At 27.2% G+C, this 23,674-nt stretch overlaps 1 protein-coding gene across 1 annotated transcript; it reads right to left on the bottom strand.

The window, feature by feature from the left end:
* Positions 1-928: 928 nt before the first annotated feature.
* On the bottom strand, positions 929-19,913 carry LOC107441266 (AT-rich interactive domain-containing protein 2-like; the record flags this gene model as incomplete). The annotated part of the gene is given in 9 exon segments (XM_071177880.1): positions 929-1,051; positions 2,345-2,480; positions 4,932-5,102; positions 9,919-10,000; positions 11,008-11,084; positions 13,121-13,203; positions 16,006-16,137; positions 18,066-18,260; positions 19,738-19,913. Coding segments are annotated over 9 exon segments (1,159 nt in total), but the record flags the coding sequence as incomplete, so codon positions are not given.
* Between the last annotated feature and the right edge of the window lie 3,761 nt (positions 19,914-23,674).

The following is a 23,674-nucleotide window of genomic DNA, read 5'->3' as shown; positions in this document are numbered from 1 at the left end:
AAAGTGTACAAAATTTGAGCAAAATCGGCAGCACAGTTCTTGAGTAATCAAATTTTAAATATAGTGCAGAACCTCTTATCCGGAAATCAGAAAACCGGAAAACCAGAATGAAATTTAGAACTGGAAATTAATTTTCCTCCATTAAAAAAAAGTTTTTTTTTCTTGCAAGATTTTGAGCCCATTTTGTTATTTAGAGCGTACGGCGTATCGAGTTGACGAAAGAACTGATTTAGAGGACGGATCAAAAGCCGTTTGTAGACGAATCTCACATAAGCACAAATAGCTTATATATGTTATTAATGTTAATAATAACATATAGAAGCCTGTTTACATTTTTTATTTCATAATTTCTTTCCTTATTTAAACTTATGTGAATTATTATTTATAATTTTTTATTATTTCTTAAACTATTTAAAAAAATTTTTTTAGTTTCGTTTTATAAACATTAAAAAAAACGACATTGTGTAGCGATTCAGAAAACCGGAAAAAATCAGTTATCCGGAATCTCGATGGTCCCGATCGTTCCGGATAATCGGCTCTCTACTGTAAAAATTTTTTTTGGTGCATAACTTCTAATGACAAAAAAATAAATAAATAAAATAAAATTAAAAAAAGGGTGGGGCAGGAAAAATAAATTGCTGAAAAAGGGAGCAAAATTAGGGACTAATTTTCACATAAATTTTTCTTTTTTACTTTGTTGCAGTTCTTTAATCTTGCAAGGAAGAAAACTTTCCGCTCGTAGTAAAATATTTCACAGTCACAAGTACATTGCAAAAAGAAACATTAAATTCGAAAACACATAATTTTTTAAAATTAGTTTTAAACTGTTTCATATATTTATTTTTAAGTGTATCTGAACACGAGATATTGAGAATTTATCTCAGTTATTGTTTTAAAAAATCAAAATGTTAGGAGTTAATTGACAAACCTGTCTTGTCTTCCAGCTCTCCTACTGACTCTGAAGGAACTAATGTCTCCACAATTTTCATCCGTATTTGTGCCGATGGGCCATACTGACTAGGATCGATTGTCAACAGACTCACAAGAGAACCTGTTAATTACAGTCGGAATGATTAGTATTGGAATAAAATATACAATTTCAAGGGGACAACAATCACTCAGATAAAAGAATTCCCTGATATATATAACTAATGGCATAGGTTTTATCACAAATTTCTTCAGCTGCAATATGTTACAAAATGCTTGTATTTGTTATTAGAGCTGAAAATGAAAATTGTCTTACAAATAATTAACACAAGATCCATTTTTTGAAAAAATATCGAACTTTTGGGTACCTCAAACTAAAATTGGTTAATTTTTCATGACTTTTTGGATATTTAAACTAAATTCCCTATTCTGCGAGCACCCTGAGCTTCAGGGTTGCCACTGACATCTGCAAAAACAATTCCCTGTGTTTTACCTGCACATATGATACACAATATATTAAGAGGAAACACACATTCACTGTGTTCTTGTAATCTACATTAGGATAAAGAAGTTAGTTTTAGCTATTGAAAAAACTTGGAGAAATAAGAAACAGAATGAAACAATATATAGCCGAACCAGAGCTCATTCTAGGCAGAAAAAAAGCCAGGGTGCAAAAGTTTAAAAAAAAGGGCATTAATTATTCTAAAAAGGCAATAATGTCTTTCTATGGGCTTTACACGTTCCATTAAAAAACATTGTCAATTTTTTATTTTACTTTTTTGTACCAAAGCAATCATATTAATTACTAATTTTTATTAATAAATTAACATATATATATCAAGTTAATGAGCTAGTTAGCTTTAATTTATTTAAAATGCATGCATATATTAATAAAATAATAAATGTATGTTTTTAAGAGTCTGTAGTTATGATTTAATAATTAAATTGATTATTAATAATTATGATTTAATGTTAGTGAAGTAACTGTAAACTTTCAAAGACAAGTGCAACAAGGGTGTGTGATGGCTAAATAAAAAGAGTTGAAAATAAAGAAGGGTTGAGGAAAGAAAGGGCAACAAGGGTATGGAGTCTATTACATCAGGGCACTAATTTACTTCAGGGGCAACAGGGTGGATTCTTTTGACTAAAAGGGCAGGCACGGTGCTGCACCTGTTTACCCTGTCTAGAATGAGCTCTGGCCGAACTGTCACCTTTAAATATCCCATAGATAGCGCTTCGAGAGGTGTGAATTTCTTAAAAGACAAATATAAGAAATAAAATTCCCTGTTATTTTAGCTGATTTTTAAATTTCCTGTACTTTTCAGATTTTTACTGTTCTCCCTGTGGAGTGGCAACCTTGATAAAGATAAGTAATAGATTAAAACAACTAAATCAATCAAATATAAAGATGATGTACCTATTGAGCCATGAACACATGCAATTCTATCACAAGGGTAGCGTCCAAGATCTGACAATGCATAGAGAGCCTCCAAAGTATAAAACAACAACATTATATCATGGGCTGTTAAGTAGAATACCAGCTGCTGATAAACCTAAATAAACATTTCTTATTAGTTCATGAAGTAAATAAATATAATTAAGAGTAAAGTCACACTTATCCTTAATAATTTTCCAGGCATGCAAACATATGATCTCCTTAATTGCTTTCACAAAATTTGATTAAGGTATCGAAATTAAATTATGTATTTAGTAATTTTGTAGATGAAACATAAAAAAAAATAGTGCATCTTTTAACTGAGTTGAAAGGCAAAAAATTAGTGTATAATTGAGAATTAAATTTGCAAGGAAACTGTTCAACTATTGGAAACATTGTTATTTTTTAATTAAAAATAACTATGAGTTATAAAAAGTTTAAAAAATACAAACAAAAATCAGGCTTCTCAATAAAAATGATACAACTTCGTAGAAAAAAAAAAAAGAGAAAATAATTTTTAAATCAAAAATTTATACTAAAAATCATATAAGACTGATATGTTTGAATTTTGTTTTGTATTAATATTTTTGATTAAAACCTTAAAGTAGATAGCTATTTGAAAAATCAATTCGAGAAAAACAGTACGGACAGAAATATAGAATAAGCTGCATTCTCCTTCACCAAACCAAATGTATGCAAGCAAAATTCCTTAGTATCGATGACAAAGAGAGCTTATAAAATAGCATTTTCAAAATAACCAAATAATTAGTAACAATGAAATATACATATATATATGAAATATATATATAGTGAAAAGAGATTACTTGTTTCCAAAGCATAAAGCAACAAACCAAGCATTTTTATATCTTCCCATTTTTCTCGAGTTGAATTTGGGGGGGGGGGCAGGCATTATGTATTTATCTACAACTATCAATGTTCAACTCAGTAGCCTTGTAACTCCTGGATCGAATATTCGGTCGAACTAGCTTTTTGATGGAACTAACATGCAGAGGAAAACCATGAAAACCTCTCAGAGTTAGCCAGACATCAAAAGGGATTCCCAATCGATAATTTGTCCACCTTTTTCGTAAGTACTGTGGACTGGAGCAGAATTCATGTCGACCTGCCATCGCCGCGATCTGAACCTGGGGCACCTCATTGGGAGACGGACACTCTTACAGGGCATCTGCTACATTTCAGATTTTCAAATTCATGACTTTTCATGACTAATTCCAAGATTTTTCATGACTTTACGAAGTTGCTATTTTCTCTGACAAAAACACAAAAAATTTAAAAAAGTATTATAATAACAATAATTGAAATGATAAGTATAACCAAAACTGTTATACTCTGCCTCTTCATATTTATAGATTTTAAATTTAAAAAACAGAGTAAAGAATGAGTTGAAGCAATAAAATAGTTGAAAAAAAAAACAAAAACAAATAATTTTTTCTTCTTTTTTTCAGCAGAATTATATATATACTTTCTTGTTCATTAATAATTCGTATAAGATACTTTTCTTGTTCATCAGAAACGAAAGAAGTACTCCTGATTTTTCTGTTCTCATTTCAGAATTTAAAAAAAAATTCGACAATGACTGGCTTGCTTCAGCTAGAATTTTAAATTGATAAAATAAAAAAAATAAATAATAACAAAAATTCTGAAATCACAGAAGTTTAAAAGATAATTTGCTCTAGAAATGACGTTTTTTTCTTCTTTAATTTCTTTGAAAGAACACCATAATTTTTAAAGAACGTGATAAAAACATCTCTTATTTTAATAAAATATGACTGCGAGTGGGTATTTTGTTACAAATTCAGATATTTGGAACACTGCAAAATGGGGTGGGGACGTAAATTCCATTTTAAAAATTAGATTATTCGCGACCTAAATCCATGACTTTCCATGATTTTTTAAAAAAAAAATAGTTAAAATCATGACAAATTTTGTTGAATACTGAAATTTATGACTTTCCATGATTTTTTTTAAAAAAAATAGTTAAAATCATGACAAATTTTGTTGAATACTGAAATTTATGACTTTCCAGGTGGTACCCTGCTCTTAGGTATGTGAATTTTAAACAAAGATCATGACAAATTTTGTTGAATACTGAAATTTATGACTTTCCATGATTTTTTTTAANTTCAGCTAGAATTTTAAATTGATAAAATAAAATAAATAAATAATAACAAAAATTCTGAAATCACAGAAGTTTAAAAGATAATTCGCTCTAGAAATGACATTTTTTTTCCTTTAATTTCTTTGAAAGAACACCATAATTTTTAAAGAATGTGATAAAAACATCTTTTATTTTAATAAAATATGACTGTGAGTGGGTATTTTGTTACAAATTCAGATATTTGGAACACTGCGAAATGGGGGGGGGGTAGGGATGTAAATTCCATTTTAAAAATTAGATTATTCGCAACCTAAATCCATAACTTTCCCTGATTTTAAAAAAGAAAAATAGTTAAAATCATGACAAATTTTGTTGAATACTGAAATTTATGACTTTCCAGGTGATATCCTGCTCTTAGGTATGTGAATTTTAGACAAAGGTCAAACAAACCTCAATGTCTAATCTTGATGGTATGACATCTTCATTAGGATCACAGCTACATAATTGAGAGAGGATATCCATCGATCTAATAGCAAAGAAACGATCGTACGACTGTATTCCGTCAGTAACAGCTTGGAACAATAAACGAGAACAAGCATCCTTCTCAATCGATAGCTTGACCTATAGCAGGAAAAACAATTGATATGAAACATTCATTTAAGTTTTCCGTTTTACGATACACATATAAAAAAATAGCATAAAATGGAATATGAATTAACTAATAATATACTCACAGCAGATGCAACATTAGACAGTGTGTCATAGGCTGTTTGCTTAAGATTGGACCACGATGAGTTAATTGAAAGTAAAAGAAACTTAAAAATAAAGAAACATAATATAAAAAAAGTAAACTTATTAAGTTGCATATAAAAGTATATTCAAAGAAATGGAATAGAAAATGCATAGTAAGTCTAATTAACAACATAATTTATAAGTAAAAAGGAAGCTTTTCTCAGAGGAAAACATATTATTGAATCTGATTTAAATAATCCAATGCAAATTTTATTGGATACAGAGACAAAACATAAAAGATTACACATTTCCTTGTCTTTAAAGTACATTCTCACCTCAAGCATATAACAAAAAAATAAATAAATAAAAAATAAAAATAAACAATCAAAGTTTAGTTCCATATTTGTGTCAAATTTCTTAAAATACATAAAGACTATGAAAATTTATATATATAAAGACTATAAAATTTCTTAGTTTAAAAATTAGGATAAAAATTAAAATTAATTAGGAAAAAGTTGCCAGACTTGCAGCCACATAAAACTTTTAGTAGTTGGCTTTGATCCTTTGGAATCAACATAAAAAAAAATTTAATTAAGTTCCCAGGAAAAATGAATTATAGGCACAAAAAAAGCATGACATTTTCTATCATCTAGTTCAGGTAATTTTNTATTAAAAAAAAATAAAATATTCTTTTTGAAGCGTATGTGTGGATTTTTGTAGGTAATAAACATAATTCGCTACACAATATGACGAAAGTAAAATTATTCGCTTCACAGAGAAAAATAATAGCTATACTCACGTGACCTACAATCATAATTTTTCCTCCAAACAATAGATAGTCGCCGACAAGTTGTAAGTGACCACAAAATAATGTATTTATCACCAAAAACATGTTTTTGTTTTAAGTTTACACAGACGATCTAGATTCCACGCTTAGTTTGACTTTAAGAGACAATTTTTGGGGTCTTATGAATAATTAAAAGTTACAGAAATCAATTTTCGAATAGAAATATAAATGAGTAATACTATTTAAAATCTTCAGAATATTTTTTTAAAAAAAATATTCATTTAGTAACCCTAATTAATACCACATTGAGAGCAGTGTAGTTCACAGACATTATACAGTTTGCACACATTACCTGGCATTCAAATGTCAGCTAAAATAATGACATTTTATCATTTTTTTTAGACTTCAATGTTGTTCTACTTTTAGGCCTGGCATTTTAAATTTGTCTTATTTACAACGCTTTATTTTCTTATTTGGAAGAAAAAAAGGAGACTTAATAATGCTTAGAGAAAGCATGACAATCTCTTCAAATGGATATTAATCTGAAACTACTCGAAGATATATTTCAACGAAATACCTTACCAATCATACATTTAAACAAAAATAAGTAACGTCATTTATAGAGAAATGAAGGGACAAATATTTTAAAAATACAAAATATTTTGGAAATCATTCTTTTTGCAAATATTTCAGAAAACTAAAAATGTCTTTAGCAGTTTAGAAGAAAATTTTTTGGCAGTCTTAAAGCAAGTAATGGACCAGAGCTCATCAGAAAAAAGGGCAGGGTGCAAAAGTTATAAAAAAAAGGCATTATTATTCTAAAAAGGCAATAATTTCTTTCTGGGGGCTTTACACGTTCTATTAAAGAACATAGTCAATTTTTTCTTTTTTTTTTTTACTTTTTTGTACCAAAGCAATCATATTAATTACTAATTTTTATTAATAAATTAACATATACATATCAAGATTAATGAGCTAATTAGCTTAGTAATTTATTTAAAATGCATGCATATATTAATAAATGTATGTTCTTAAGTGTCTGTAGTTATGATTCAATAATTAAATTGATTAATAATAATTATGATTTAATTAGTGAAGTAACTGCAAACTTTCAAAGACAAGTGCAACAAGGGGGTGTGATGGCTATTTTTCCTTTCCCATATAAATCTATGTATTGACAGCAATGACAAACTAAATAAAAAGAGTTGAAAATAAAGAAGGGTTGAGGAAAGAAAGGGCAAAAAGTCTATTGCATCAGGGCACTAATTTACTTCAGGGGCAACAGGGTGGATTCCTTTGACTAAAAGGGCAGGCACGGTGCTGCACCTGCTTACCCTGTCTAGAATGAGCTCTGGCCGAACTATCGCCTTTAAATATCCCATAGATTGCGCTTTGAGAGGTGTGCATTTTCTAAAAGACAAATATAAGAAATAAAGTTCCCTGTTATTTTAGCCGATTTTTAAATTCCCTGTACTTTTCAGATTTTTCCTGTTCTCCCTGTGGAGTGGCAACCTTGATAAAGATAAGTAATAGATTAAAACAACTAAATCAATCAAATATAAAGATGATGTACCTATTGAGCCATGAACACATGCAATTCTATCACAAGGGTAGCGTCCAAGATCTGACAATGCATAGAGAGCCTCCAAAGTATAAAACAACAACATTATATCATGGGCTGTTAAGTAGAATACCAGCTGCTGATAAACCTAAATAAACATTTCTTATTAGTTCATGAAGTAAATAAATATAATTAAGAGTAAAGTCAAACTTATGCTTAATAATTTCACAAAATTTGATTAAGGTATCAAAATTAAATTATGTATTTATTTAGTAATTTTGTAGATGAAACATTAAAAAAAATAGTGTCTCTTTAACTAAGTTGAAAGTCAAAAAATTAGTATTCTTTTTAAATTGAGAATTAAATTTGCAAGGAAACTGTTCCAACTATTGGCAACATTGTTATATTTTTTAATTAAAAATAACGATAAGTTATAAAATCTTTAAAAAATATGAACAAAAATCAGGCTTCTAAATAAAAATGATACAACTTTATTGGGAAAAAAAATGAGAAAATAATTTTTAAATCAAAAATTATATTAAAAATCACATAAGAGTGATATGTTTGAATTTTGTTTTGCATTAATATTTTTGATTAAAATCTTAAAATACATAGCTATTTGAAAAATCAATTCGAGAAAAACAGTATGGACAGAAATATAGAATAAGTTGCATTCTGCTTCACCAAACCAAATGTATGTTCACAGCAAAATTCCTTAGTATCGATGACAAAGAAAGCTTATAAGATAGCATTTTCAAAATAACCAAATAATTAGTAACAATGAAATATATATATATATANATATATATATATTGTTTATTATTCAGCAGTTTCATCTGTTGATAAACTTGTAAAAAAACTTTGAAACAATTTAGTGAAAAGAGATTACTTGTCTCCAAAGCATAAAGCAACAGACCAAGCATTTTTATATCTTCCAGTTTTTCTTTAATTGATTTTTTTTGGGGGGGTAGGCATTATGTATTTATCTACAACTATTAATGTTCAACTCAGTAGCCTTGTATTTTGAACCCGACCCAGACGACACGAGAACTCCTGGATCGAATACTCGAATGAACTAGCTCTTTGATGGAACTAACATGCAGAGAAAAACCATGAAAACCTCTCAGAGTTAGCCGGACATCAAAAGGGATTCCTAATCGATACCTTTTTGTAAGTACTGATGACAGGAGCAGAATTTATGTCGACATGCCATCGCTGCATTCTGAACCTGTGTCGCCTCATTGGGAGACGAACACTCTTACAGGGCATCTGCTACATTTCAGATTCTCAAATTCATGACTAATTGCAAGATTTTTCATGACTTTACGAAGTTACTATTTCCTCCGACAAAAACACAAAAAATTTAAAAAAGTATTATAATAACAATAATTGAAATGATAAGTATAACCAAAACTGTTATACTCTGCAGCTTCATATTTATAGATTTTAAATTTAAAAAACAGAGTAAAGAATGAGCTGAAGCTATAAAATAGTTGAAAAAAATACAAAAGCAAATAATTTTTTCTTCTTTTTTTCAGCAGAATTATATTCTAAAGATACTTTTCTTGTTCATCAGAAACGAAAGAAGTACTCCTGATTTTTCTGTTCTCATTTCGGAATTTAAAAAAAAATTCGCCAATGACTGGCTTGCTTCAGCTAGAATTTTAAATTGATAAAATAAAAATAATGAATAATAACAAAAATTCTGAAATCACAGAAATTTAAAAGATAATTTGCTCTAGAAATGACGTTTTTTTCTTCTTTAATTTCTTTGAAAGAACACCATAATTTTTAAAAAATGTGATAAAAACATCTTTTATTTTAATAAAATATGACTGTGAGTGGGTATTTTGTTACAAATTTAGATATTTGGAACACTGCGAAATGGGGGGGGGACGTAAATTCCATTTTAAAAATTAGATTATTCGCGACCTAAATCCATTATTTTCCCATGATTTTTTTTAAAAAAAATAGTTAAAATCATGACAAATTTTGTTGAATACTGAAATTTATGACTTTCCAGGTGATACCCTGCTCTTAGGTATGTGAATTTTAGACAAAGATCAAACAAACCTCAATGTCTAATCTTGATGGTATGACATCTTCATTAGGATCACAGCTACACAATTGAGAGAGGATATCCATCGATCTAATAGCAAAGAAGCGATCGTACGACTGTATTCCGTCAGTAACAGCTTGGAACAATAAACGAGAACAAGCATCTTTCTCGATCGATAACTTGACCTATAGCAGGAAAAACAATTGATATGAAACATTCATTTAAGTTTTCCGTTTTACGATACACATATAAAAAAATAGCATAAAACGGAATATGAATAAACTAATAATATACTCACAGCAGATGCAACATTAGACAGTGTGTCATAGGCTGTTTGCTTAAGATTGGACCACGATGAGTTAATTGAAAGTAAAAGAAACCTAAAAATAAAGAAACATAATATAAAAAAAGTAAACTTATTAAGTTGTATATAAAAGTATATTCAAAGAAATGGAATAGAAAATGCATAGTATGTCTAATTAACAACATAATTAATAAGTAAAATGGAAGCCTTTCTCAGAGGAAAACATATTATTAAATCTGATTTAAATAATTCAATGCAAATTTTATTGGATACAGAGCCAAAACATAAAAGATTACACATTTCCTTGTCTTTAAAGTACATTCTCATCTCAAGCATATAACAAAAAAATAAATAAATAAAAAATGTTCCATATTTGTGTCCAATTTCTTATAATACATAAAGACTATGAAAATTTATACATATAAAGACTATTAAATTTGTTAATTTAAAAATTAGGATAAAAATTAAAATTAATTAGAAAAAAGTTGCCAGACTTGTAGCCACGTAAAAACTTTTAGTAGTTGGCTTTGATCCTTTGCAATCAACATAAAAAAATTTTAATAAATTTCCCAGGAAAAATGAATTATAGGCACAAAAAAAGCACAACATTTTTTATCATCTAGTGTAGGTAATTTTACAATTTATTTTCAAATCAAAAATTTAAAAAAAGAGAGCATCATATAAATGCTACTTTTAAAATTTTGAATTAATTGCTAACTTTATACAATTGAAAAGACATCACATGACACAAGTAACAGTTAGTAGAAAATCATGAAAGTTTCACTTTATTGAATCATCCAAAGAAAAAAATTCTCCATTAAGATTAGGCACGTTATATAAATATATATTTGAAGAAAAACATTTAACATGAAATAAAATAGAACAAGTTGAATTTTTGAATTTTTTAAACTTAACTGAACCAACACTTATATTTTGCAGTATTGTAGGGTATGCAGGAAAGGGACAAAGTGATCAGTATTCTGTACAAAGTATTACTTTCATATTAATAAATACATCATAAGTGATAACTGAGAAAACCTTAAAATTCAGGTATAATGAATAATCTTTTCTTCCATTACATACCTTAAAAATGTATTGCTCTGAACTAAAACAGGAACATTGTTCTTTTCAAATGATAAATTATGCAGAATCAAAGCAACCTATCAAGAAAAGATAAACTTGTTAGATTCATTAAAAATTGCAGACAAGTAAAAAAAGCCTGAGCACAACATAAATGTACAATTAATAAAAATTAAATCAAAAGAACCTCCTTATAAGCATCTATTAAAAAAAAAAGTTCACTCATAAAATTTGAAGTAGGTAAAGAAAATCAGTTTAATAATGGAAAAATAATCATATTCCCAATAATTTTATAGGTGTTTACCAGTCTAATGTATCAAAATTTGCATGAGTTATAAAAACAAACATAATACAGAGTATCAGGCAAGTATTAGAATTGAAGAGCCAGTTTCTTTTTTAAATTTTTTTTTACTGTAAAAAAATTTAAAAAAGAAACTGGCTCATCAATTCTAATACTTGCCTGATACTCTGCATTATGTTTGTTTTTAAATTTTTTATTTTATTTACATTATCAGAAAGCTAAAAATAGATATTTATTTACTGTCATATCATTCATCAAATGATATTCCATACTAAGACATCAGCAACAAATACTGGAAATTCTTAGGTTGATATTGTTTAATACTTTTTCCTTTCGTAACAAGTAATTCAGTTTTTAAACCAACTAAGTTTTATTTTTTTCGGTAACATATTTATTAAACTTCTGCACACCAAAAATTTTAAAGCCTTAAATTAGTCTTATTACTTTTAAGCCTTACACAATTGGATAAAACACACATGTGATAGGTCAAATAAACAAATGGATGAAAGCATGAATGTAATGAATCTGAGGATTAAGAAAATCTGTAAATTTAGTCATACCTATTTATTAGGTTATACATTGCAGAGCAAGATAACAATATAAACTATCTACATACACAGTTCAAAAAACTTACTCTTTTATCCAACAGTTTTGCAAATTCTTAAAAATGAATTATGTGAATGAATACAAACAGCAATTTAAAGTGTTAAAAATACAAACAGCAACTAAAATCTCAAAAGATATTTCTAAGATATATCCTTTTCATCATTTTAAAGTATTTTTTAATTATTATTAATATAAAATATATAGGATTTAGAGACTTAAATATCTTCAAATTGATATTGATTCGCAACAAGACTTTAAAAAAAAAAAATTCAATTTCATAAAACTTGATAAATAATTTTAATTATAAATTGTATACAGCTAAATAACGATATTAAATAAATAACACTGAAGTACTGCATCGTTATATTACAGAGAAGCTACTAAAGGAAAAACCATTCTTATACATACATTACTATAAAATTTAAATATTAATTGTTTATTTGCTTGCTAAATGGAGTTTTAAAATAACATAGCATATTGAAAGTATTTAGTTCTTTGTCTATTATTACTATGCTAGTATATTTATGGAACAAAAGCGGATATTTTTGACTTGTTATTGAAACATTAACTAATAGTTATATGGAATAGTTAAACACTATGAAAGACATTAGTTAATTTCTATTAAGAGCCCAAAATTTTTATTGTAGTCCATTTACGTCGCACTAGAGATGCACAATGGTCTATTGGTGACGGTCTCGGAAACATCCCTGAGGATCATCCGAAGAAATGCCATCACAATTTTGATCCTCTGCAGAGGTATTGGCACCCCCGCTTCAGTAGCCCAATGACCTGCATGCGAAGTCGTGCACTTTACTTAATTTTTTTTTAAAAAAAAGTTTAAATTAAAAAACCTGGTTTGAACTAAAAATACTGGGAACTGTGTTTTAATGATCAGATCACCGATGTCAAGCATCAGTAAATGTATTACAATAAATGTGAATGAAAGAGAATTAAAAGAAGAAAGAGATTTAAAAGAGTAATGGCATAAACGAGATTTAGCTTATTAGAACTGTACTGAAGACTTACTAAAACTGTAAAAAGACCTACGACTTTCTGGTTAAAAAAAGTTTTTTTTGAGAGATCAAAATTTTAAAAACTAGTTTTAAAAAATGGAGTTAAAAAAAAAATTGTAAACAAGTAATTCAAATAAAATTCATATAAAAATAAAATTTTTTTTTACAAATAATTATTTAAATAATTAGTATTTACCCGCAGCACTCTTTGCCCTTCAGCATTCAAGGAGCCCAACTCATTTTCAACATTGAAAAGGTCTCGATAAGATTCATACTCCCCTGCAGGATAAAAACACAAACTGTAATGTCACTAACAATGTAATTATTAAAATATAACACAATCAAAAATTCCAAGAAATAACAAATAGATTCACATCAATGTAATGTAAAATGGGGTGTCAGCTATGCAACTGTTGACATTAATAATTTTATTTTAATAAATCACCAATCCACAGTTGAAGTCCTTAAAAATAAATAAATAGAGTCATTTATGCTTTCTAATTGGCTCTGTAGTTTACAGTATTTTTTTTTAAAAACATTTTTAAAGCATCTCTGTTTTTGGTATTTACCTATGACAGTTAGTTTTCACTATTCTAAGCCATTCATGTTTAAGAACTGTTATTCTCACTTTGATGAGCTTTTCATTCGTGCAGTTTGATGTACAATTTGCAACAATATTATGGTAAATCCATATGGGTTTCATCAATTGCATTTTCAACTGTTATTAATTATACATTTTAATTAAGAAATTAAGACATTAATTTCAATGTTTTCAATTATCAAACCTAATCATATTGAAATAAAATTATAACGATAGCAAAAATTGTAAGTAACATGAATATACTCTACTTTTACTATCAACTTTTTAAGAATAATTTTCAATCTTCAAGACTGAGTACAAATAATGCTTTAATTTTTAAATATTTTTGTCATTGACAATTTAAATATATTTAATTTATATCTATTATATGTTACAAAAATTTTCTATATTCTAAAGAAAAGAATTGGAAAATATTTTTGAAAATTTTAAATTCGAGAATGGGGATATTGGGATTATAGGATTATATAATTAAGTTTCATTGTGTTAATGGTCACTGAAATAACTTTAAACATGAATAAAAATATTTTTCTTCAAACATCAAATTTTATAATAATGGTCTGCAAAAAATAGCCTCTATAAAATAAATAAATAAAAATGCAGGTAAGAAATTTTTGAGAAAGTGTATTTTTAATTGAGTCGCTCAGAAGCCAATGCGGTTAAGTCCAAAACACAGAAATTGAGAAAATTAATGTTTTCTGATACATTAGTTTTTAAAATTCTTGGTTTAATAATTTAATTAGAAAAGTGTATAAAGTCTTTTTTCGAGGTGTAAACTCTGCAAAAAAACAAGATATGTACAGGATGTCTAAATAAAAACGTAAGTATTTATTGAAATAATGACAGCATCTTGAAAATTTTAGGACTTATACCTTTTGGCAGCTGAAAAAGATAAGAAATTTATGTAAAAAAATACATATAAAAAGTGGACTTATTCACAATGGCTTCTGAAATTATTGTACAATATATTCAGAAGCTATTAAAAAAAGGGCTGTCTAACCTAGAAAAAAGTAACCAACGAGTTAATCCTTTAATAACTTAGAAGATTATTATTTATTTCATCAAAATTTCCAAAAATCAGAAAATATCAAAAAATGGACTTAACCGCATTGGCTTCTGAGCGGCTCAATTATTGATTTTAGTTTTAATTTTTTTAAAACAGGAAATGAGACAAAAATCAAAGAAAGCAGATAATAATGAGTTTTCTCTACATGCAACACTCCTCTGCCTGTAGCAGAATTTTTTCAAGCTTTCTGCTACAATTCTCTCTAGTACTAACACCTTTCTGAAAGACATTTTTAATAGTAGCAATTCTATTAAAAATTTTACTAATTTAAAGCAAAGGAAGCACTTTCCGTTTACAAAGAAAAAGCCTTCATGCATAGAATAGAACAGTATATAATTTTTTATTTATAAATGCAAGAATTTTTTTTTTTTTAAATTTAAATATAAAAGAATACATATTCTTATATTATTGGCAATATTCTTCTACTCAAAAAAATGTTTGTATAGTCAACCTTTTTTAAATTTTTGCTATTTTGAAATTACTTTTTATAATATCAATCTGAAATTCCAGCTAAAGTCTGTCATTGAAGAATTTTTTTATTCTCTAAAGAAAGTAAAAAAAAAAAAAAAAAAAAAAAAAAAAAAGTAAGAGCATTTATTCCATCTCTGATATGCATGAAAGGCAGTTTTTAAATATAATTCTGCAGAAAAAAATATTTTGAAAAATTCTGCAGATAAAAAAAAAAAAACTTTGTTGCTTCCCAAAGAAAAAATCTTTCTGCAAGAATTGAAAATGTTACTAATTTAAAGCAACAGAAGCACTTTCTGTTTATAAAGAAAAAGCCTTCATGCATAGAATAGAACAGTATATAATTTTTTATTTATAAATGCAAGAATTTTTATTTTATTTTTAATCTAAATATAAAAGAATACATATTCTAATATTACTGGCAATATTCTCCTATTCAAAAAAGTTTTTTGTATAGTCAACCTTTTTTAAATTTTCCCTATTTAGAAATTACTTTTTATATCAATCTGAAATTCCAGCTATAGTCAGTCATTGAAGAATCTTTTTATTCTCAAAAGAAAGTAAAAAAAAAAAAAATCAAGAGCATTTATTCCATCACTGATATGCAAGAAAGGCATTTTTTAAAAATAATTCTGCAGGAAAAAATATTTTGAAAAATTCTGCAGACCCAAACTTCGTTACTTTCCAAAAAAAAATCTTTCTGCAAGAACTCTGTACTGATCTGCGACAATGTCGCCCTGATTCTGCCATTGGGCTTTCGTCCCTGAAAAGTTTCAGATTTCAAATTCCTAACTCTCCCCTTTGTAAGGTGAGTTGATTATCATTACTCGCTGAGAATCATCCAACACACTTCTGGGCCATTTGGTATTTTAAAGACATTGAAAATTTCAGACCTAGGGAACCTAACAGTTAAACACAATTTTACAATAAAAAATTAGATTATAAATACCTATTGTAAATCCCAATAACTGCAAAAGCGTTTCAAATTTCACATCTAAAGTGCTTTGCCAGAATTGGCACATTTTTCGACCCTCCAAGTTCTGCCAACTCTCTAAATACATGAGTTTCGTAGAATCATCATCTGAAATAATATTAAACAATGTTATGCACACAACTGTTTCATTCATCTTTAATAAAAGCTAATATCTATAAATGTTTATTTCAATGAAATAGGAGAAAATTAATAAGAAATTTAGCAAGCACTAACATTTTTAAACAGGATTGGCATGATTTAAATCACTAGATCTTTTTTTTTTTTTTTTTTTTAATAAATCAGATGGAAAATAGTTTCATAAATATACATTCCTTAGGGTGTGATTTTAGTTAAAGTTTGATAAGGAAAATTGTTATATTTCAAAATAGACTGATAAATAATTAAAATTAGAGACTAAAACTGTAAGTAATGTTAAACTGTTAAAATATGATTTTCCATCAGTTACATGTAAAATAACTTGCTGATATTTTAATTTTATTTATTCAATTTTAACATATATTGTAAAACAAATTAAATACTATGTAGTAGTTAAGAGTTTACTAATACTGAAGAATAAAATACGTTCCGATCAGTGAAATTTGGAATAATTTTTTTCTCTCTAATGTATTTAGATCTAAACTAATCTTTATTGGATACCTAACTGACAAATTGCCACCCCGTCTTTAAAATTTTAGGATGTTCACCTTGAACAAATATAATCTGATTTTATTTATTTAATGATTAGTTTTTAATAATTAAAAAATAATTTTTGAACATTTAAGTTAAAAATATCAACTATTTTAGCTTTATTACTGTTTTTAAATAATATTAAGTACTGTTGATATATTTATCAGCTGATTTAACTGGTAAATATTAAAAATAAATAAATAAAATAAAAAAATCATGAATTTTGCCAATCCTGTTTTCAATATAAATGGATTATTTTCACATTTTGTAAACTTTTGTGTCCTTAAGTAGTAATATTTATTTTCCTTAGGTTATATTTATTACCTTATTTAATGATATGTTTTGTTTAAAATACTTAAAAGGAATAGAAAAAAAAAAGAAAGAAGAAAAAAGAATATGCCATCAATAAATAAATTTAGTATTCAAAATATATTTTTAAATAAGTAAAATGTCTTTACGGTCCTGTCTCCAAAATACATTAAAATTTTTTTTAAGTAATTTACTATCTTATGAAAGATTAACAGAGACAGATGCTTACATATCCTAATATAGTAAGACAGTCAACAAGAATAGGCATCAACAATAATCTTAGAATAACTTGTATATTTTGTTCTGCATATCATTTCGCATGTGTCTCTAACTATTGTGTAATTACAGGGGTCTGTCTAGGTTTTTCTGAGAGGTACCTATTTTGTGAAAATTTAGACATAATTTGTGAAAAATTAAAAATTATATTAAAAAATCAACACTAAAATATGGATTTATCGTTTCTTAAGGGATACAAAAATAAAATTTTAAGAGAAAGTATTTTGTGAAACGATCGTTTTTCCTAAAATTGAATTTGTGAAACTACCGTTTTTCCTAAAGTTGAATTTGTGAAGGTACCGCTAAACGGTAGTAAATTCGGCCTGGACAGACCCCGTAATTATTATGAAAAGTGCCACTATAGAACACTTAAGTTGAATAAAAATTTTAAGTTATAAAGAGCACTCTTCTCTGCAGAACAGTAAAGTTAATCTGCAATACCATTTCTTTAAGGGTTAATAAGGGACAAATGCTTACATATTCTAATATATAAGTATGACAATCGACTAGAATATGTATTACCAATATTCTGAGAATAACTTGTATATTTTGTTCTACACATCATTTTGTATAACTTTCGTGAAATTATTGCGAAAAGTGCCTATATATGCCTGAAGTTGAATAAAATACAAAGTTATAAAGAGCATTCTTCTCTACAGAACAGTAAAGTTAATCTGTAATGCTATTTCTCTAATTAATAAGAGTTATTACATCTTGCCCAATTCAGATACACACGTAGGAAACAAAGAAAATGAAGGTCTTACCTAATCGCCAAACTCCTGTTTGAGCAATGAGTAGGTCAACTAACTTGGGTGCTTGCTCCAGCTGAAGCATATAAGATCCCTCATTGGAGAGAATGGTGCAAACATTGAGGGCCAACTCCTGCTCATTGGGAAGACCACACAAAAGGGACAGGCACAATTTATCATAATTGGAAGGAGATGATGCTTGCACTAAGCCTATAGATAATAATACGACAAATATATTTTTGCACATCATAGATCAAAAAAATGATACATTTCTTAAAAACTAACAGCCAAAAAAAATCATGTAAAAAAAGGCCAAATTATCATCCAAAGACAAGAAAATTGATAAATAAATCACAANAAAATAGTATTATAATTAAAGAAATTAATTTTTTTTCAAGAGTTTTTGTGTTTTTTTAGTTTTTAGAAATCTCACTTAAGTTTTTGAAATCTCACCCTGTTTTTGAGAAAGGGTGAGAAATTCTCACCCATTTTTTTTCTATGATGAAAACACTGCATCATAGATCAGAAAAATGATACATTTCTTAAAAACTATCATCCAACAAAAAATCATGTAAAAAAAGGCCAAATTATCATCCAAAGACAAGAAAATTTGATAAATAAATCACAAATCAAACATGCCAAACCCAAATTTGAATGTCATAATAACATCCTATTGAAATATCAGAATGTGAAAGACTAAAAAATGATAATTAACTAATACAGAAAAAAAGGAAACTATCATCAAACGACATGACATAATAGTTTAATTGTTAGATATCAAACTCACCAGAAAGCGCTAACAAATTAAAACATAATAACATACGAAACATCAAAATTTGAAAAAATCATGTGTGAAGAACAGAAAAATGATTACTTAAAAACTATCAACCAATGACCTAAAATTATGATAGAATCGTTTATAATCGAAACGATAAATTAATCACAAATTGAACATGTTAAAGAGGGATTACTCAAATCTGAATTTCATAATAACATCTTATTGAAATATCAGAATGCGAAAAAAATCAAAAAATAATTAGCTTCCATTGACTTCCAAGATGAAAAAAAAAAAAACTATCATTAAACGGCATGGCAACAAATTAAAACTGTGATGTGTGGTGCATAGGGGGGAATTAAAACAACCTGATAGCTAACTTTTTATTTTATTGTAAACAACGTGACTATAGTTAGCACACAGCACATTCACAAACATAACATATAATACATATATGAAGAAAAAAATAAGGAGCTCTGCATGGCAGGCTTTCTACCGTTTGTTCACACTGTCACTGAGTTTTTTTCTAGTTTCTAGCTAGGGGGCGTTTCTAGTTTCAGTTTCTCCACAAAACATAATAATACACATAAGAAAAGTCAGAATTTGAAAAATTGTGTGAAGGGCAGAAAAATGATAAATTACTTAAAAACTATCATCCAACGACCTGAAATTACGACAGAATCGTTTCGAATCGAACTCGTATGAGAAGTGATAACTTGAAATCAATCTGCTTTAGAGGATAATTTAAAAAATTATGCGTGGTGAGCAAAAAAATGATAAATTAGTAAAAAACATCCAACAATCTGAAATTCAGAATCGTTTTGAATCATATTTGTACTCGAAATCTATCTGCTTTCAATTTGATCTACAAAATATCTGTTTAAATAGTATTGTATGTGAGAAAAGAATTACCAGTTGCATTAGAAGAGAAGGAGCTGTCAATCATAGATGGTTGCCTAGAAGATGATGGTTGTGGCTTTCGAGACTCAGCTTGCTGCTTCTTATCTTGCTCAGAGTCCTCATCCATGGGTTGTGTTTTCTCATGTTGGCCAACGTAGCTAGAAGAAATCATGCTGTTAATATTCTTACTCTCATTCATTAAATAAAGTAACCACTTGACAACGTTTTAAAGCTAATGATTAAAAATCATTCAATCCATTACAAAAATAATAAAATTGATCTAAAACAATTAAATAGAATAGAATTGAGTACCTATGAAAAACTGCCTTGTTTTCCAACTAGTTTTGTTCAGTAGAAAGGACAAAAAAAATTTTTTTTTTATGTAAGGCACTAAAGAAATAATTAAAAAAAAAAATCCAAATTTTTTTCAACTAGCTTTTACATAACATTATTATGCAATCTGACAAAGCTAAGATCAAGATTACCTGGAACAAAAATCCAGGAAAAAAGTTACCAACTGTTGTTTCAGATTATTTAAATACACTAAACATTTCTAGTAAAAGACTATTTTGAGATATAGTAGGGCATCAGGTCAAATTTTAAGTTTCGCACATAACAGTTTTTTATTTCAAGTAACAGATAAAAGACCAAGTTACTAATATCAATAAAAAATATCTTATGACTATGACAGAGTTTTAGTAGTAAATATCTTATAAATTTGGCGTCATAGTATCACATATTTTGTAGACACACAAAGAAAAATGGTCACGTATTAAAAAAATATTTCATCAGAATAATAGTTTTTTTCTTAGTTAAAAAAGATGAAAAAAGTAACTCTTGAACTAACGGTTCGATTTTCTGAATGGTCTGAAGAACTATCCTTAAATATGCAAATAAATTTGTGCATATGATATTTTAAGTTACAAAATCAGATACTTCTCGGAGCAAATATAAAATTGTTTTGATTTAGATTTTTGATTCTTAAAATATGGGCAGTAGCCATAAAAGCTGGTCCTTATACCTCAAGTTTAAGAGAACAGTCATCAAAAGTTAAACTATAATAATATTACTCTTTACGCAGTTCACTGTATCTCCAAAACTAATGAAACAAATAAAAAAAGAAGTAATTATAAAATTAAAAAAATCTATAGGTTGGAAGATTTTCTAGGCTATCTTATTTACTATATAAATTTTTACATGATAAAATTCAAAATATGAATACATTTGTTGAATAGTTCCTAAAAAATAGAAATTAAAAAATGGCTTCTTTCAGAAATGACAAAAAATGCAAAAAAGAAAAAATTAACATCAACTTTTAGTGACTCCCTTGCCTAAATTATAGAAACCATGTTTTAGGGATTATGGCAATTCCCGTATCTTCGGGGTCAAGAATCCAAATGTTTTGAAGAAGGAAAAAAATTTTCATACCTGCCAACATTAGAGAAATAAAATAACAGATTTTATTAGCGTCATTATTCTTGTACTACGAGTAAAGTTTTGATGCATCATACGTAATCATGTAAGTCAAAAAGAGAAATTCAAAATTGGAAATATAAGCACTTACATTTAACGAAGTAAAAAAAATTTATATTAATCTTCATCTAAAGATTCTTTTAAAACCATTATTTATAATTAAAACTATTAACACTCAACATACTGCAGTACTGGCAGTAGCACTATCTGTTGAGGAATAGGAGAAGTACTTCTGTCATCAATGGATATTTCGTTACCATTTTTTTTTTTTTTTTTTTAAAGCTTTCAACAAATACAACAANTTGGAAATATAAGCACTTACATTTAGCAAAGTAAAAAAAATGTATATTAATCTTCATCTAAAGATTCTTTTAAAACCATTATTTATAATTAAAACTATTAACACTCAACATACTGCAGTACTGGCAGTAGCACTATAGAATAGGAGAAGTACTTCTGTCATCAATGGATATTTCGTTACCAATTTTTTAAAATTTTTTTTTAAAAGCTTTCAACAAATACAACAAAACATTTCAATAAAATTAAATTTGAGAATATATAGGTAAAAAGAGGTTGATTTAGTAACTAAATTATAATCGGCACTAATTATTTAGCATACTCAATGTTAGATCCTGTTATTAATATTAAGGCATTCAATTTCATTTTGCGCACTACCCATAAATTATGACGAATAAAAAAAATTCATAGTATAAACTGTATTATAAATTTTACTAGTGATCAAAAATAAAAATTTATTTTAATACCATAAGTTTAATTTTAAAAAATTACCAACCTGTTCAATAGTTTCGCTGAAATGCAAATACAGTAACAATAAAGTAAAAATTTAAAACAAGAAATTTTAAAGAGTATTATTCAAATATATGTTCTACTTTAATAAATCTAGTAATATTTAGTTATTTTGCAGTGAAATATTTACAAGAGGAATAGAAACAGATTTATTCAAGTTGATCATCAGCGCAACTTTTTACTAACAATACATTTAAAATTCCATAATTATCTGTTTAGGCAAAATCAAACACTAGATTTCTTTGACCCAGTAAGAGAGTTGTTCAAATCACGAGATAATTTCCATAGATGTAAGATTTATTTACACAGATCTTTACAGTTAACAGACAATTTTTTATGTTTATTGAACATTGCAACAATCCTCTTTTTTCCCCCAGATCAAAAATCACTTCAGATTTCCATTTTATTCAAAAAAAAAATTTTTTTTTTCAATAATTTTTGGTATTAGTGTGGTTTATTATGCACAATATGCAGATAGTTTCTTAAATAAAAAACCCAAGCGACCTTTTTAACCTTAATACTGAGGTATTATGTAAAGAAAATCCAATTGACCATGCACAGTATTTTTTAAGTGAGAAAAATGTTTATATTTTGAAATAAAAATAGAAGTCTATCAAGATGAAAACATTGAAAAAAATAATAATAAATAACACAATAGTTGGTTTCCTAAGCAAATTAATTCTTTATTTTGTGTAATAAATAATTTAAAAAAAAAAATTTCTGACTGCTTAATAATTACACTAATGTTACTTACATTAGTTATCTTTTTAAATGAAGCATCTCAAATGCAAAGACTATATTTCCATTCAGTTAGCTTAAAGTCTACTGTCTATCTTTATCTTTGTATTAACTAAATCAAAATATATTCAGATTTGAAGAATTTTCAAACGGGGTAAAATATATTTTTAGGCTGATTTTAAATACTATCTTTATTACAGAATTTTTAAGTGCTGCAAACATAGTCTTTCATGTCTTCAAAACATACAAAGCTAAAAACGATTGTTAAAATCTTTAAAACAATAAACTTTTTAAGTACTAAATGTTTAACATGGATTAATTAATATGGAAAGCATTTTTCTGCATTGAACATCATAAGAAATAAGCCTCAAGATGCGAGTGTTAAAATTCAATATTTGTGATGTTACTTTAAAATAAACAAGCCATTATTATTTTAAAATTTTATCTGCAATTATTATCTATAACAGGGTTTACTCTTTTAACAAAGCAAAAATTAAGGACTTTTTTTGAAAAAAATTAAGAACTTTTTGAAAAATTAAGGACCTTTCCTTTCTTAAATCAATCAATAAAAAATAATAAAAAACAATTTTATTATAATAAAAGTAGTGATATAACAGTATTAATTAACAGGGTTTGCCAAGTACTATTTTAGAGGAGATATTAGGGTAGAGATAGCCAGTCTATNACTTTTTTTGAAAAAAATTAAGAACTTTTTGAAAAATTAAGGACCTTTCCTTTCTTAAATCAATCAATAAAAAATAATAAAAATCAATTTTATTATAATGAAAGTAGTGATATAATAGTATTAATTAACAGGGTTTGCCAAGTACTATTTTATAGGAGATATTAGGTTAGAGATAGCCAGTCTATTGTTTGGGTTCTGAAAACTTGTTCAAAGATTACGTTTTTGGCGAAAAATTCCCAGCTGGCG

Source organism: Parasteatoda tepidariorum, chromosome 2 (assembly GCF_043381705.1).
Source record: "Parasteatoda tepidariorum isolate YZ-2023 chromosome 2, CAS_Ptep_4.0, whole genome shotgun sequence".
NCBI classification, from domain to species: domain Eukaryota; kingdom Metazoa; phylum Arthropoda; class Arachnida; order Araneae; family Theridiidae; genus Parasteatoda; species Parasteatoda tepidariorum.
The sequence above is the reverse complement of the archived record's forward strand: the minus strand, read 5'-3'. Positions and strand labels throughout refer to the sequence as shown.